The sequence below is a fragment of the Python bivittatus genome, unplaced genomic scaffold (assembly GCF_059951505.1).
Source record: "Python bivittatus isolate LINGU-HERP-01145 unplaced genomic scaffold, Pbiv_v1 ctg000090_np1212, whole genome shotgun sequence".
Taxonomy (NCBI): domain Eukaryota; kingdom Metazoa; phylum Chordata; class Lepidosauria; order Squamata; family Pythonidae; genus Python; species Python bivittatus.
The window spans coordinates 859,048-876,843 of record NW_028277046.1 but is presented as its reverse complement, the minus strand read 5'-3'; the positions used below and the strand labels follow the sequence as shown (position 1 = coordinate 876,843).

The 17,796-nt window shown below is 48.9% G+C and overlaps 1 protein-coding gene across 3 annotated transcripts in view; it reads left to right on the top strand.

Moving 5' to 3' along the window:
* Nucleotides 1-213: 213 nt before the first annotated feature.
* Nucleotides 214-17,796, top strand: part of TP73 (tumor protein p73) — a 38,540-nt gene continuing 20,957 nt past the window's right edge. The window contains exons 1-3 of one of the 3 annotated variants that reach the window (XM_088137000.1): nt 214-272; nt 2,121-2,244; nt 12,816-13,061. In XM_088137000.1, the coding sequence (XP_087993126.1) occupies nt 214-272; nt 2,121-2,244; nt 12,816-13,061 (429 nt within the window). Of the gene's footprint in view, nt 273-2,120; nt 2,245-5,348; nt 5,377-6,871; nt 6,886-12,815; nt 13,062-17,796 lie in introns of those variants that run through there. The other 2 variants (XM_088137001.1, XM_088137002.1) reach the window with 2 other exon arrangements.

Here is a 17,796-nt window from a genome sequence, read left to right as displayed (position 1 = left end):
TGAGATTCAAGAATTTGATGAAACGAATTCAAAATCAGTAGTGAAGGACTTCTGATTCTCTGCAGCCCTGTTGAACAACAACTCCAGCTTCTTTCCTTCTTCTTCCAAAGAAATCTACAGATTAAAGCCACACGGTCTTCCAATGATGTCCGTTTCTCCTCCTTCTTCTCCAATAGGGCCACTTATCCTTCACCACGTTCTTCTACGGTGAAGATGTCTCGGGCGTCTCCAGCAGATGAAGGCACAACCTTTGAGCATCTCTGGAGCACCTTGTAAGTCAAAGAGAACGCAGCCTTAGAGGGAGGGGAGGGGTTCCATTGAAAACTGGTGGGTGCACTCACAAAATGGTGGCCATGTAAGAGTCTGGTCCCCAAAGGGCAGCTAGGTTGGGTGTGCCTGACCCAAAACACCCACTGAGAAGGAGAATGAGCATCCTCAAGTTGGTCTCCTCGATCTAGCAGGACTCTGGTGACACAACATTTCTAAAAATTGATGTGCTTGATTGGGAGTTTCCCATTGGCGCTCATATGCGAAATGTTCCTTACTCAACACCATCTGTGCGCATGAATCTTTGATGACATGAGCATGTTCCCCTTCCATAGAAACTTAATACAAAAACCCTTGTAATCCATGGCTAACTTTGCAGAATCCATCAGCCTCTGGTTAATTAACCATAGTTACTGAGTTATCAGCGGAGTTCACACAACCCTACTAGACCATAAACTAAACCACAGACTGGATTCCCAAAACGCTGTACCAGGAGCGATCATGAAACAGTAGAGAAATATTATAACGAACGTCTCAGCTTATAACTAAACGCTAGACCCGCCTTTGGGTTCTCCCAACACCCCTAGCCCTACTGGGGTGTGCTTATTTGGGGCAAACTCAGCTTGTGCTTTCTTTGATCAATAAAGAAATCAACCCACGATCTGGATCCTAGTCAGATCCCTGGCTGATCCGGTGAAGGCTCTTGCCTTGAGCTAGGAATTCAGCACCTCGGCCAGCTCCTTGAGAGCCATTGTCGGCGCTCAACCTCCGTCCCATCGAAGGATGTTGCTTCAGCAAAAATCTACAGCCCATTGAGAATTTCAAGCCCCCGTGTTTGTTTCTTCAATTTATACAGCCCCCCCCCAACCCACATTCGTGACTGTGGGCGGCTTTGGCATTTGAAGAAACCATCTTTCTTGCCTTTAGCACAGCTGGAAGTTTTCAGCTCCCCTTCTAGCTATAGGAAGAAGGGCAATAGCTAGCAGATCAACTCTCAGCACGCTGCTTGCGTTCCAGATGTTACCGCTGCCATCCCCATGGGATAAGGATTTTGGGGGTGGGGGGCAGTCAAGGGAGGCATTAAGCCCAGATGCACCCAAAAGCAACATCTGTGTTCAAGAAACAGCCCTCAATAGAGAAAGCCGCTCCAGGTTGAACACTCCAGTTCTGAGGTCCATTTTACACGCAAGGAATCAAAGATCCAGTTTCTGGAGAGTGAGGAAAGGAGACTGTTTTGGGGCTTGGGGCAGGTCGGCGTGAACATTTCTTGAATGACCTGTTTTTTTTTCCACTGGGGGGGAGAAAGATGGGGCTGCCCCCACACCAAAATCCTCGGCCACAAACCGCCCAGAGAGGGTGTTGCACCATTCCATCCGCCCGGCTGGTTTGCGTGTTGTGTGAAGCGGGAAAATTGGGTCATATGAGAGATTGTGGGGAAGATGGGGAAAGAGGGGAAATCTAAACCATCATGAGATTGGCCTGCCGCTTCTCTTACGAACAGCAAGCCCACCCAGAGAGCCACCTGGGAAGAAACGTTTCGAACCATTTCAAGAAACTCCACCTTAATTAATGCACTATAAACATAGATGGAAAATCCTTCTGACACTTTATATTTACCCCTAATTCTACCATGAAAGATCGTTATTTGAAATCTGTACAGTTCTGGCTTCCTTGATCTCGTGGGGACTTTACCCCTCAGTTGGTAAAAACTTGGTTAACCATGAACAAGGGCGAGAACGTAACCATTGCTGGGGCTACAAACGAGCACCGAAAATTCAGGGGTGGGGACGGAAGCTTGCTTTCAACAGACACAGGAGCACAAGGGTTGACGCTGTGTTTCCTCCTCTGCCCAGGGAACCCGACAGCACATACTTTGACCTCCCCCAGTCAGGGAATACGGGAGGAAGTGAAGCCCCCAACCAGAGAGAGGTCACCATGGATGTTTTCCAGATGAGGAGCATGAATGATTCGGTAATGGTAAGCATTGGAAAGGATGTGGTGGGGAGAACCAAGATCAGCGATCTCTAACCAAGCTGCTGTAGGATGCTAGAGGTAGGGAAAAATGGGGCGTCCAAGCTTCAGTGAACTCAAGGCCGGTTGTTCTCTGCACCCCACAACAATAGTGTGTTGGTGCTGAAGATGCAAGGCTGTCTGCCGTGCAGATGTGCAGGCTAGGCCACAGCCAATTCCCCAGGAAGAGGAGCGACGTGGCCTCCCAGGTCATCTTGGCCCAACCTGCCAGGGCTGGGAAATGCCACCCTCTGGGGCACCCGCTGGCTCTTTGGGGATCCCAGGGGGGTGATTATTTCCCACCAAGCTCCCTGGGCAGGGAGAGCTGGCAAGCAAGGCTTGGCTTGAGAAGATGGGCCAGGAGGAGACATAGGAAGGAAGGAAGGAAGGAAGGAAGGAAGGAAGGAAGGAAGGAAGGAAGGAAGGAAGGAAGGAAGGAAGGAAGGAAGGGAGAAAGGGGGGAAGGGAGGAAGGGAGAAAGGGGGGAAGGGAGGGAAGGAAGGAAGGAAGGAAGGAAGGAAGGAAGGAAGGAAGGAAGGAAGGAAGGAAGGAAGGAAGGGAGTTTCTCATTCTCCCTCACCGAAGACCTGAATGAAGATAGTTCCCATATTTCAAACCCCAAACTCCCATCCTAAGGAAGCCCAGGAGCCTCCCAAAAGTTGGGGTTAGCTTTACTTTTTAGAACTAAAGCAGACTGCCGAAATTAAAATACAGAGTGGGTCTGATCTTGATCACCGGAAACAAAAATCCCAATTGACACACCCATTATTACTCTTCCAAAAGGAAGCAGACAGTGTCACCCTCCTGTTACAAAAAGCTGCCGTTCTGGGACATGTTATGTTATGTTATGTTATACGTTTAAGGGGGAATCTCTCTCTTTTTAATATGAGGCATGAACTACGGTTTGGAAAGCAAAGGGTAAGGGTTAGTGTGTCTGAAGCTCCACCCAACTGTGGTATGCGCTATAAACCAGGCCTGAGTCCAAAAAATCAAAGGGATCCTAATTAATGTGTAATATTGGTTGACTTTACACATTTCTGCTAAACCAGAATGTGCATTTGCCTAGCCCAAGGCACAAATCTAGCCAAAGTTCGGAAGCTTATGTTTAGGACTCAAACTAGGGTTAAAGCTATGTACTAGGAGTAAAGGGTGTATATAAGTGTTGGAAGGGACCTCAGAGGTCATGTAGACCAACCCCCTGCCAAGTGCTGGTATCTGCAACTAAGCTGCTGTGGCTTGTACAAAAACCCTGGCTTAGAATAAGGTGGGAACCCACATAGCAGGAAGCAAGCAGGAAATTTCATATCAAGGCCAATAACTGGAAGATGGCTATAAATTCATTAATGCATGATATTATCTCTGTTGTCTGTGTGGTGTGCCCATTCACATCATTAACCTGGTTTGTTTTAACCTTGGTTAGCTTTTGAGGGGTGAGCGTGTGGCTTGAAGCCGGTTCAGCTGGGGAGCTGGCAAGGCCACAGGTTGTAAATCCAGAAAGCAGATGAATTCAGGCGCACAATGTTGGCGGATTGCAACATTGCAAGGGTTTGCTTCGTTTGCTTGGGTTTGTCTTGGGTTGTTGTTTTTGTAGCTTGGTCTTCTGGTCTGTGATAGTTTGCCTTGGAATCAGGTGGTTCTTCGTTGCGAGCCTCCCGGTATCGTTTGGAAGTCGGGCGGCCTTTCCGTTAAATCAAATTAAAGAAAGAAAATACCGAATCCGTAAGAGATACCAAGGGGTTTGCGAATAAGTGAATTGCAATTCATGGTCTGTACTGTGTAATCATGGGGGGGGGGGGTCCATTTCTGCAACCAGAATTTTGTGCTTTGCAGAGAGGTAAATTTTGGGGTACAGATTGAAGATGATTAAGGCCTGGATCAAAAATCGCCCCCCAATTTTTTTTATTGGGGCAAGATTTGCCCTTCCAGCCCCTTAATACCTCTCCCCAAACCTCGGTCTCTTTTTCTTCTGTTTTCTTGTTTACAATCCTTTTTGCTGTTCAGTCGTTAAGTCGTGTCCGACTCTTCGTGACCCCATGGACCACATCGCGCCAGGCCTTCCTGTCCTTCACTGCCTCCCTGAGTTTGCTCAGTTTCATGCTCATTGCTTCAGGGATGCTATCTAACCATCTCATCCTCTGCCGTCCTCTTCTCCTTTTGCCTTCAATCTTTCCCAGCATCAGGGTCTTCTCCAAAGAGTCCTCCCTTCGCATTAGGTGGCCAAAATATCTGAGCTTGAGCTTCAGTATCAATCCTTCCAATGAGCAGTCAGGGTTGATTTCCTTTAAGATTGACTGGTTTGACCTCCTAGCAGTCCAGGGGACTCTCAAGAGTCTTCTCCAGCACCACAGTTCAAAGCCATCAATTCTTCGGCGCTCAGCCTTCCTTATGGTCCAGCTCTCACAGCCATACATTACTACTGGAAAAACCATAGCTTTGACTATGCGGATCTTTGTCGGCAAGGTGACGTCTCTGCTTTTTAATATGCTATCTAGGTTTGCCATAGCTTTCCTCCCAAGGAGCAAGCGTCTTTTAATTTCATGGCTGCAGTCTCCGTCTGCGGTGATCTTGGAGCCCAAATAAATGAAGTCTGTGACTGCTTCCATTTCTACCCCTTCTATTTGCCGGGGATTGATGGGTTCAGATGCCATGACCTTGGTTTTTTTAATGTTGAGTTTCAAGCAACCTTTTGCACTCTCCTCTTTCACCCTCCTCAAGAGGCTCTTTAGTTCTTCTTCACTTTCTGCCAGTAGGGTGGTATCGTCCGCATATCTGAGGTTGTTGATGATTCTCCCCGCAATCTTAATTCCGGCTTGTGATTCTTCCAGCCTGGCATTTCTCATGCTGTACTCTGCATGTAAGTTAATTAATTAATTAACAATCCTAGCAAAGGAATTAAACTCTACCATTGCAAATATGCTCAGTTCATTGTCTGCTTGCAAATGACTTTTGCCAGTGAATTTCGGGAGCACCCAGGAGTCACATCCAGGATTGCGCTGTTCCAAGTCCCATCGTGCCACCCATCAGCTTAAATGTGTTCAAATACACACAGAACATGCAGTGGGGCACGTTTAATGGAGATCTATGAACAGCGGAGCCCAAGTCAACTATTTTAACATGGAACAAATTTCCAGCGAAACCAAGCTGTGTTTTTCCTGAATCTCATGGAGACTCCAGACCAGATTTCTCGGACTGTAATTCCCATCACCCTGAGCTATGTTGGAGAGGACTAACTGGCAGATTACAGATTATCAGGGATGTCTGCAGGGGGGGTCAAAAATGTTAAGATGGCGCCACCAACAAGCCGCTGCCACCCCGCCCCTTTTTAAGGACGCTCGTAAAACGGGGCTGGCTGCGGCCACCACCTTGAGTCTCCTGACCCTCCCTGAACATCTCTGCAAGACATGGTTTCTGCATCGCTATTCTGGCAAGCACATGGCAAGGAGAGACATAATTCACCCATGTAGCAAGGCCTCTTCTAGTCTTTTACGCAACATGAGCATCCTAACGCATAAGTTTGGAAAGGTGCAACCAGGATGAAGCTGAGTCCTCAAAACTCCTCCAAGACACTCTTTCCGAGTGCAAACGAGCTGCAAATAATATCCCTCCGCTGTTGTTCAGGCGAACACGCCCATGTGGCACTGTGCACATTTATGTGCGCGGGTGGGTGTGTTTCTAACGTTTGCCACACTCCGTCCTGGGAATAAAACTTCCTTGCGGGCGGCAAAGGGCTACCCGAGTCACCCCGTGGGTGCCAATTTTGCCCTCGCCAGGAGATGAGGCAGCCCTGGTGCCCTGGACAGCCCAAGATGGCTTATAAACCACCTGTTTGGGGAGGGCAGGCTGGGGATTGAAAGTGAGTTCGGTGGTGTTGTGCCAAAGGGCTGGCACCTTGCGCGCCACCGCCTCCCCTCCCCACGGAGAACCAGTGGTACTGTCCAATCTTTCAATGGGCAAGTTGAGACCTGCCTTTTCTTTAATGAATAGTCATGAGGGAGAAGAAGGGGTGGCTTTTATCTTGGTTGTTAGATGCAACTAAATGACAGAACCACGGTGCAAAGGGTGGGGGGGGGAAGAGAACGAAGCAAAATAGGTTGCCACTAACAAGCCAGCTTCAAAGCGCCGCCGCTCGTCCTCTGTTGGCACCCCTGCCCATCCCGGTGGACCGCCTAAACCCTTCCGTGGTGGCCCCTCGACCCCCATGACTCCAGAGGTGAGGACCTGGCGTGTCACCTTCAAACCCCGAGAAGATAAAAATGCTGTACGTTAGCAACTCCGTGCAACATTACACCACGGTAGGTGCTGGCTTTTCTTCGCTTGGGGGGTGTTTTCGGACGAGGGCGCTAGGCCAGGCCAGAAGAACCTCAGGTGGCTTCGAAGCATCCACCAGGCATGGTCTAGAAGCAGGTGGAGGCAGAATCGAGGTCGGCTGGATCACGATAACCCGGCTGAGCTGGTGGAGAATTCGCCTGATGGAGAATTCATCTCGCCTTGGCCTTTGGGGCTGAGCTGAGTTCCCCAGAGATCCAAATCCTTCGCTTAAACCCTGTTTTAAGCCAGGTTTGATGACGCTTGCAGTCTTCCCTCAGCTGCTGAGATGACAGCCGGCTCGTCTCAGTCCCCACCTGCCCACTTTTCGTGGTTTCGGTCCAGGCTTATTCCCCCTGCGTGCTTAAAAGCCGAGAAATTTTCGGAACAGGGAACCCAAAGCCCCAAAGACATCAAACGGGGTCTCGGTGCAACCGATCCCACCACCTCTCCGCCTGTTCTGGTCTGTGCCAAGCCTGGCCATCAGTCTTACAGGGATTGGCTAACCATGGCTAAACTGCGCCTTGACTGATTGCCAAACCTCCATTGAGTTATGGTCAGATTTAGTCATTTCCAGCAACTCCAACGCCTTCAACTGGCTGGCCGTCTCTTGCCGTAAAGAATTAGGGTCTCTTGTCACTTCAACAGATATATCAGATTACACTCTCTGAGCATCCAAACCTTGCTCATGAACTGATGCCAACAGCCAGCAAATATTCTTTTTTTTTTCTTGCAAACATTCCCATCCAGATAACGCGGACTTAACAAACTTAGCTCCCTTTATTTGATGTGAAGTTCAAACCGATTCGGTTATCAACTGCGGGATTTGGTCTTAATCTGGCGCTTTGCTCGGTCACGGCTAGGTGCAGAATCATTCAGGGGCTCCAGCCTTTAATGTTGAGCCTTTAGACAGAGTTAAGATTTGCCTACGGAAACTATTAAGGGGGGAAAAATCCTAATTTTGGGTTGAGAGCAGGCCATGGATTTGAGGCACTGAAAATGATCCTCTTCTGAGCAAGAGTGGTTTGTTTGCTCCAGCAGGTAGCAACATCTGTAGATTTTCGTGCGTTCACGCGTGTGTGTTTTCTCCATTTTGCTGGCTTTGATCCATAAAACCGCAGAACAGTTAGCAGGCAACTTCCTCTGTTGACAATGCGGGCAGATGATTTCTCCAGGCGCCACGGAAAACGAAGGCAGGGTCAAACAGGAACAAATCCCGCTCTTTTGACCAAGAATGGTTCCGTTAGGATCTGTCGGTCCCCAGGTTGGTTCGTTTCGAGGGATCCAGAGCATAAGGCTGAGCAACCCAACCCGGGAGGGTTTTTTCCAATGGTCAAAACTGAACCCCTCAAAAAATAAAGAAATGAAAGGAAATAAGAAGGGTTTTAATCCGGGATCTTGACTCAGCTCCACGCCACCCCGCGCGCTTCCGAAAGCAACGTGGATTTAATGGGACCCGCGTTAGAATATTGCATTAATTAGCCTGAGTCACAGTTGTTCCTCTGATCCGATGTTACGTATCAGCCGTGTGTTTTCGGTAACCTTAGGAGTTAATTGCCGAGCGAGAGTGATTGTGTGTCTTTTAATTTCTGCAGTACTCAGCAACTGTTGGCTGTGTTTTGTTTTCAAGTACACACAAGCCCTGGCCTTCCTCAGTCTGGCGCTCTCCACCTCGCAGGCTGGACTACAACTCCCAGCAGCCCCAGCCAGCGTGCGCTTTTTGGAGGGGTTCCCATTGTGGCCTGTCCTGGGTTTTGTTGAGGGACGGAGCTTAGCAGTGAAGGAAAAGCTGGCGAAGGGGCGTTAACTTGTTGATGGCTTAGCGTAAGGTGTGAACTCAACCCACGGAGGCTTCCTCAACCAAGCGGAGTCAAAGCAAACTATCAGCTTGGTTAATGCGTTGTGCAACCCCCGTGGCTGGTTTGTCCACGGGCAACACCCATGTGCATCCTGCCAATTTTGCTAACCAATGCTCGGCTCGATCGAAGCCGTTGCAAACCATCGTTTCTGGCTGAGCACGATGCAAGTTGCCGGCCCTTGTGGCCAATTCCACAAAGTGTAATTCGACAAGCCATGGATTGGCATAACGATGATTAATAGCCCACCTTTATTTTGTACAACTCAAGGCAGCGTACAGAACGCTCCCACTTTCCCCACTCCAGCTGGAATGGACTCGAGTTTCCATCAGCCCCTCTAGCACCAATGATTCGAGATCCGATGGGAACTGTAGTCCAGCCTAACTGGAGAACGGAAACAATACCGATATCCAAAGTAGGAAAAATCAGTCCGAGAAACGTTCAAATGTTCAAATTCTTGCACGATTCTATTTGGAGAGAGAGAGAGAGAGAGCATCTTGGGAACCGGGCGTTGAAAAGGACAATTTTTTGTTGTTGTTGTTCCCCCATGCATACTTTCGGGGGAAAAAGAGGTGTTTCTCTGTCAGCACAAGTCAAATCTTGTTGCAAATTCCAGCCGTTACTCACCAAACACAGAAGATATTGTGGAAGACGCAACGCACCGGAGGTCTTCCTTAACGCAGCGGGTTTTGTGGGTCTGCACCCTTCCCCCCCCCCCCCCCCGTTGAAAAGAAAGCTATTACGGCAGAACTTCAGAAAGTTATCGTGGGTGAGGTTCAGGAATCCCAAGTCCTAACACGTTCCTTGACTCCAAAGTCTGGCAAAGTTGGAACGAATGGCTGAGATTGATAGCGTGTCGCCAAGGAGGGAGCTGGCGTTTCGCAGAGGCCAGACAAGGTGACTCGTTTCTTTTCCCGTGCGGAGGAACAACAGCGCCTGCATCGTTTGGCCAGCCCCGTCAGCCCTCGGGCAGCCTGAGCCTCTTAGGGCTCATTCGACAATCCATGAGGAATGACACGGTCAGCCTTACCGGGTGGACCAGACGGGAAACACGACCAGATGAGCTAATTCTACTTATTGTAAGGCTACATTAACAGAATCTTGCAAGTCTGAAAGTGCAAATCTTCCCCAGTTCCCTTTACAGCCCAAGAAACTAGGGAGGGTCCCTTCTGAGCTGCTTTCTCCTCCCGTTATGCAGCTGTGGGTTACACCCCCTCTTATCTGACCATTCCCTAGGTGTTGGCCTTCCCAGGTAGACCAGACAGGAAACACGACCAGATGAGCTAATTGTACTTTCTTTGTAAGACTAAATTGACAGAATCCTGCAAGTCTGAAAGTACAATTCTCCCTCCATCTCCTTTACAGCCCAAGAAACTAGGGAGGGTCCCTTCTGAGCCTTTTTCTCCACCCATTATGCAGCTGTGGGCTATGCCCTCCCTTATCTGACCATTCCCTAGGCGGCATCTCTTCGTCCTGTCTCCCAAAGTCTTCCCACATACCATTACCTGAGCGGCATGCACAACCCAAAAGGAGCATTTGGTCAGAAAGGAAAACCCACATGGTTTTGGCATGGAAGAGCTGGATGTGTCACTGTGGAAATAGGACAAGGTTCCTCGCTCCCTCCTATCAAGCCTAATGTTGTCAGCACTGACTGGCAGCAGCTGTTTGGCTTTGGGGCAGTTTTTTCACCTCTACCCAGCAATGCCAAGATTGAACTGGGTCTAAATGTGGTCTGTTGCTTAGTGAAAGGGGCTACTAAGAAGAGGATGAAGCTATTTTATACTTCATCCTCTAGTTCGATGCCGCTGGTACTGACTGGCAGCAGCTCTTTGGAATGTGATTAATTTTTCTGCTGGGAAAATAGGAAAGATTGAACTGGGGCACGGGGGACACAGGCAAGGCAGATGTGCTACCACTAGGCGTGTCCAGAGGGTAGGGTCAAAAGAGTCAAGATGGTGGCTGTGATGGTGGACTTGAAGCTTTTCCCATTTTTTATATAGACACCCCTGGCTTCTACTAAATATGCAGGCTTGTATTTGATGTCAGAAGCTGCTTCATTTAAATTTTTTTTTTCCTGGCAACTGCTACTGGGTTCCAGAGAAGGGGTCTTTTTGCAACTCTTCCAGTATGCAAAAATGCTCAACATTTTCCAGAAGGACATTAACTTCATGGCAATGTCAAGGGGGGCTGATCTAACAACTGCCATCTCCAAGGAAGAAAACTGCTGTGCCTAAGAATTTAGAGAGTTGCTGCCAGCCCGTGTGGGTAATATTGGGTCAGATCATCAAGCTTCCTTTCTTTCTACCTCCCTCCCTCCTTCTTTCCCTTCCCTCCCTCCCTCCCTCCCTCCCTCCCTCCCTCCCTTCCTTCCTTCCTTCCTTCCTTCCTTCCTTCCTTCCTTCCTTCCTTCCTTCCTTTCCTTTCCTTTCCTTTCCTTTCCTTTCCTTTCCTTTCCTTTCCTTTCCTTTCCTTTCCTTTCCTTTCCTTCCTCCCTCCTTCCTTCTTTCCTTTCCTCCCTCCCCTTCCCTTCCCTTTCCCTTTCCCCTTCCCCTTCCCCTTCCTTTCTTCCTTTCTTCCTTTCTTCCTTTCTTCGCTGTAAGTCACAGCTCTCCACACCTTTCAATTCCTGGCTAGTCTTGATGATCTTGGACAGTGGCGATCTGTTCATCAGCTTCATCTCTTGCCCAGAGGGAGCCAGGTCACCCTCCATCCCACTCAACTACGGTTTGGTCCACCGTGGTTAACGGAATGAACAGACTTGCTTGGGTTCACACAGCGCGCCATGCCTTCAGGCAAGGTTTGTTTACTCCTATTGCTTGGGAGAAAAAAAACTAACCAAACCACATTGCAGCCTGTTTTGTTCCGTGAAGCTGTCTCGTCTCGTGGTCGCCCCATGGGCTGTAGCCAGGCAAATTGCATCATAGCCAAAGGGCCACATTGTTCCAGCCGAAATGGCCAACTTGGCTACCTTTCTCTATGAATCCTGCCCATGTCAATTGGATTTCCATGGCCATTTTCTCTCTGTAACTCTTCAGGGCGTATCCACTCAGCCTTCCCAGCCTGTGGTCCAGATGAAACTCCAGATAACCCACGAAGCCTTCTTTTGATGGCCTGGTTTCTGCGTAGCTACTGGCCACCTTATCTAGGCCATAAATCTCTGCCTGAGATAAGTACTAGGGAGATCTGTGGTTCTTCAGTGTCCATTTCCTGGCACGCTTGATTCATAGGAGAACATGACATCATTCCCCTCTCTGTAGCTCCTGGGGAATTGTGGTACTATACAGGGGCAGGAGAAGCACAGTCGGAACCAATAAACGTGGGGATACTGGCTACAGAAGATGTAGCCCTCGAACCAGCCTCAGCAAACTTGCCAAGGGAACTGGAAGCCAGATTGGAGCCCAGGATGAGTTTAATGTCAGTGCAGACACTGCAGGACACAAGCAGGGACAGCTTCAGGTTGGCAAACTCTACCTCTCCCCACTTCTTCAGCCCCCCCCCCCAATTCACTAGCTCGAGAGCAACTTATTAATTATCATGCAAATATTTGCAGAGACTTCAGAGGAAACTGAGCTCGTAGCAAAACGCTTTAGGATAAGTTTCCTTGACCTGACTCTGTGCAGATGTGTTCATTTAAAATGCTGCACCCTCCCTCCCTGCCTCCCTCCCTCCCTGCCTCCCTCTTTCCTTCTCCTTCCTTCCTTCCTTCCCTCCCTGCCTCCCTCTTTCCTTCTCCTTCTCCTTCCTTCCTCCCTTTCTACCCTCCCTCCCTTCTTTCCTTTCTCCCTCCCTGGGTTGCATCATCAACGCAAGCTACATGGGCCAGTTTACGCTCAATATATTGTGCAAAGCCAGGTTAATTGTGTTGTCAGATTACGCCCCTTGCGTGACTGGAGCCAACATCCCGCCCTCTCACCCCAGCCAGCCCAGGCCACGCTGGCTCAGGACGATGGGTTCTGTAGTCCAGGACCCCTTCCCAACCCGCTCTTCCCTGCCCAGCGGTGATCCGCGAAGTCCCCGGCCTCGCAACCCCCTCTCCTCCAGCCCTTGCAAAAGGAAGGAAAAGGAAAGAGAAAAGAAACTCTTGCGAAAGCAAGCGTGGGCTTGTTTTTGAGGGGAGGGGGTGGAATGCAAAGAGCCTCCACCGTAGGACCCCACGGAGGTATGTCGGTCGGCGCAGGGCTCCTCTCGCGGGAGGCCTCTGTTCTCCCGTCCCTGGAATGAGACACCTGGAGAACTTCTGCCCGGGCACACGCCGGCACGCAGCGCGCCAGAGGAGCGCCGGGCTGCTCCCTCGCCTTCTCAGCCGGCGCTGCGACTGCTCTGCATCTCACCTCCTCTCTCTTCTCTTACCCTCCCCAACCCTCCCCTCCCCTCCAGTCCCAGTACAATCTGCTGAGCAGGAGCATGGATCAGACCGCCGACACCCGAGCCGCCTCCGCCAGCCCGTACAGCGGGGAGCACGTTTCGAACGTCCCGACGCTCTCGCCTTATTCGCAGCCCAGCTCGACTTTCGATACCATGTCCCCCGCGCCCATCATCCCGTCCAACACCGACTACCCGGGGCCGCACCACTTCGAGGTCACTTTCCAGCAATCCAGCACCGCGAAGTCCGCGACCTGGACCGTAAGTGCCTCCTGCGCCTTCCTCCCCTTCGCTCCGCGCGAGCCTCTCCACCGTCCCAGGACGCGCGTCGAAAGCCTTGGGGATCCCGCTTTTAGGGGGCTTCCCCTGCCTGGTGGGAACGGCAGAGGAGGGGAGTCCCGAAATCCGGGGCCCCCAAGCCCCTCCTCCAGGGCCGGGGGTCAGCCTTCCCCAGCGTGTTAACCAGGGTTTGTTTTTTCCCCATCCACCCGAAATGGGATTTTTTGCACGCGGGCAGTTGACTCCGCCAAGGATCCGGGCGTGGAGATAAAGTGTTGGGCTTTTCTTCTGCTTACAGGAAGTCCTAATAATCTCTGCCTTATTTGCTTGGGAAGCAGATCAAGACTTGGTCTCCTAATTGTACCCATTTCACAGATCTTATCTAGAGACCGATAATAAACCGAGTCCCACATTCCAGTATAACCAGGAGGGAGTAAATAGCATTTACCATGAAATGCTCTTAGTGTTCACCTTCGGGGCATGGGGGTGGGGGGGATCTCTTCTACAGCCTGTATCAACGTCATTCTTTATCTTCCAGTTTTCCTTTACCAAAAAGCTAAATCTGGGGAAGAACTGATGGGTTTGAGGGCCTTCAAAGGAAAGTCCAGGGAATGATTTTAAAAACTGAGCCTCGCTTTGAATGGGTCCTTCGCACCCCACCAAGGCCCAGGATCCATGGCAATTGTTTCCGTTAATAAAAATTATTATTATTAATATTCTTATCCCCCCTTCAAAAAAGAACCGTTCACGTTTCTTCAATCGTGGGGATTCCGCAACCCCCCGATCCAATTTAAGTCTGCAACTTCAGCCAAAGCTATAAAGTTTGCTTTTTGACTTCAGGTGTTTGTTGAACTATGCCTCCCAACATCCCTTCTTATTGCTCAGGCTGGCCGAGGTGGCTGGGACATGTAGTCCAAGAGCTAGAGAATCTTGAGAGCAGCTGAAGGTGACTCACATTGAATCCAGAATTGGAGAAACTGATTTTTTTTTCTTTTTTTGCTCCCCAAGCTGGGGTAGCTAGCAAATTTAGCTTCTACCATCCTGTCACAAAGTTTCTGTGCGTCACTTTGCCCTCAGCTGGAAGCAGACACCCTCTTCTGCTTCGTTCTCATGAAAAAGAGACCACACAGAGATCATCCCGATGCAGAAGCCAGCCCAAACCCTATTGCTCAGCCAGGAATTTTGGCCTGAGTGACTATATCCGGCCTCCATCTCCAATTTATTTTTTCCTTGTGGAGTAAATAACCGTGCTGAGGTTCTAAATCTGTTTACATACGCGACCAAATGCAAAATTTGCTTGCTGCCTGTCCAAAACCCCACTGCAAACATCCTTCTCATTCCAACTTTGCAGTTCTCTGAATTTTGCTGTGCCGTTTACGAGTAATGGAGAGAGTCGGAGTCGGTTGGAGCGTAAAAGAAAGACCAAATTAATAATTGATAAATGGTTTTTTTTTTAAAGCATGGTTTGTAGGAAAAGGCCTACGTTAAGAAGGTGAAAAGTGTACTGTATTAGAAAGAGTTATTTGCAAGCAGAAAAATGTCCAACTTTCGCACAGGTTTAGAGAAACTATATTCAAATGTGCAGGGAAGGAATTGGTGACTATACCTGTAGACTTTTTCTCTGGGTGCATGTCAAAGTTAAGCATTCTGCAGTTTCATTTCTTTTTATTTATACTGTATTCATATCTTAGGCAACTTGCCTCTGCTATTCTCCGCCCGGCAGCCAGGCTGAGATAGGAAAAATGTACGGTTTCTGTGCTTTTTTCATCCTCAGACTTATGCACACTTTCCTGGAGATGTGTGGCTTGCAAGGAAATGCCTCACCCCTTTGATCAGCCATAAAGTTTGCATTGTGGTTTATTTAACAAACCCCAGTGAACGGGCAGAGCCAGACTGCAGCAGCAGCAGCAAGCTGAGATTTTATGCGCCCGAGCAGATCTCGCGGTGAGCAGAGGTTGGATGTTCACCGAGTTCCTCCTTTAGATTCACCCTGACTTAGCGCATGATGCTATGAGCTGATTTCAAATAAACCAGCAAAGGCTAGTTACGCACAGGAGAACAGCGTGCCAGGCTGGCTTTTCAGCCGGCACATTTTACGACCGAGCAGCAAATTAATAAAATAACATCAACATCTTGAAGGAACGAGCTGGCTAGGTTTCCTTGGGGCCGAGTCTTAATTTCCCCAGCTCTGGCCTAGGAGCGCCGTCATTTCTGAGCACGTAGCCACTTTCCAGGCGAAGAGAGGGTCCCCGGAAAAAAAAAATCACCATATATAATCCCAAACATTTCTGCCTATGGTTAAAAACTCTTCCAAATCGTTTCGGTTAGGAATGGATGGATTACAGTAGGCGCCATCGAGTTAGTGGTTTTCAGCTCCTAGCGACCACATAGATTTTTTTCCCATGCTGATCGGTCCCTAACCTGGTCTTTGATTAGAAAATCTGGGCCCCAAAGCAACCCAGGCGGGTTTTTGGAAGAGAAAATGTGTTTACCGCCCTGTGTTTGCTTGCAACTTTTCAGTTCTGGCCCCAAATGACTTCTCTAGGTACTCACCCCTTGGGGAGAGGTGGGATGTGGGTGCAATGACCCCCCCCCCCACCGGCAGCCTGCAATTAATTTCCCCCTGCACCGTCTCTAAAACCTAGTTCTGCATCTGGTTTTAAGGACCAGGAGCTCTTAACTCAGCAAGATATCGTGTCAGATTTTTGCCAAATCCTCTGCTGACCCCAGAGGGTCTTTCCTTACTCCCAAGTAGACCTACCCCCCCCTTTGGAGCTCTACTTATGCTTAATGTGGTGAAGGCACCACCTTGCCAAAATAGACTGGGCAATTGTGGCAGAATCCCCCTTTTCTTCCTTGGAAAAGGTCTCCCTTTGGCTCTTTTCCACGAACCTAGCCATGATGGTTTCTAAACCACGGTTTGTAAATTAGTGTGCGCTTTTGTGGGCAAAACCACCCAGAGACCCAACAGTCCAATCAAAAGCAGGCGGTGACTTTTTTTCCCCTCAGCTTGGAGCAAAGTATTTTGCAAATCTTGTCCTGCGGGAATGTTGACAACCAACCCTGCGAGGTAGAACAAACCAGAAGATTCTCCATTTGCTCATTTTTAGATGCTTCATCCCACCTGTTCTCAACCAGGGGTGGTTCTGTACCCATGCAACACAATGAACCATGGTTTTCTCAATCAGCCACGATCAATGCATCAAGCCACAAACACCTAGTTGAGCTTAGCAAGTTGGGCAAACCAAGTTTACTAGTTGAGCTTAGCAAGTTGTGCCCTGTTCCCACAACCACTGAACCCAGACCCCCCATTAACCAGGTTAGGCCTTACCAGCAAATCCCATACACCAGATCAATTGCTGCTGTTAGGAGGCACATCTGTCCTTCAGGTGATTTCTGATATCCCAGCAACCCTTGCAGCAGAAGCATTCTGGCATGGCTTCATGACATCACCACCTCTTTCTCCATTGGCCAGGCAGGCAGGAGGGGGTGTGGCTTGTCCACCACAGCCAATCAGTGTTTGGGAAATTGATTCCATCCTGCCAGGTTGGGGCAGTGGCTCAGGTGAGAGATGGGCTAACTTTTTCAGCCAGTCTTTCACTCCAACTCGTTTTCTTGCAGGACTAAATAGGAAGTTGATGGTGCTCAGGTGTCTTCACACACAGTACCCCAAGTGAGCTTAGTTTAACCCTGGTCTGTTTGGGGTAGATTTACCAGATTTGGGGGGGGGGCAAAATCCAATCACCCACTCCATGGCAGTGAAGAATCAGATTTTCTCAAACTTTTCGCTGGCTATTCGGATATCTGGATTTTGCAACCTGGATAGGATGGTAACCCTGGTTTAATTCCTTTTAAGTTGTCCATTTCACCCCGGGGTTTTCAAACTTTTTCAGGCCGTAGAACCTGTTAATTAGGAAAAAAAACACACATCTGGAACTTCTGATCCAGAGGCAAAGCTCAAATTTGAAAACGCACTGAAGTTGGATTCACTTTTTTTGATCCTTCTTCTCTGACAGAATCATCAAGTCCTTGGATTGTGCGAAACACCATTTGAAAAATCCTGGCTTAACCTAACTCCATTTAACTTAACTCCTACAACACACAATCCTCTCCAACCGACACAGATAAATACACTGCAATTCCTCCACCACCTTTTGTCTACAGCCCCCCAAAGCCTCGATTGCTAAATTTTGGGGAAAGCAGCCGATCAACAATTAATTTAGCATCTTGTATAGCTCAGTCCATCTCCTTTAGGGCTGTTGTATCTGGGGACAAAGCTCCAGAAGACCCCTATGATGAGCAAATCACTTCCCTTCACTTCAGATTTTTGCAGCCCAGATAGCGTAGTTCTTCGCTTATGGTTCATTGTGTTGTGCGAATCCAGAAACCTGGGTTGAAAAATCATGATTCGGTTAACCATGGATGTATTGTGGACAGTCATTGTGTACAGTATGTAATAAGATGCTCCCTTTTACTAAATTAACTATCCAATTTTTTAGTAGGGAGACATCAGTTCTCTTGCTTACCTTAAGACAGTAAGGACAAAATTATCAGGGTTCTGGTTTTGGAAATGGGTATTTCAATTTATATGTGTGCAAAGATACAACCTGTCCTTTTAGCTGAAGAGGAGAAGGAGGCAAGGGATCCATATCATGGTTATAAGAGGCTATCTCAAATGATCTGAAGAGTTTCTCCATTTCTTTGCCTCTGATTATCC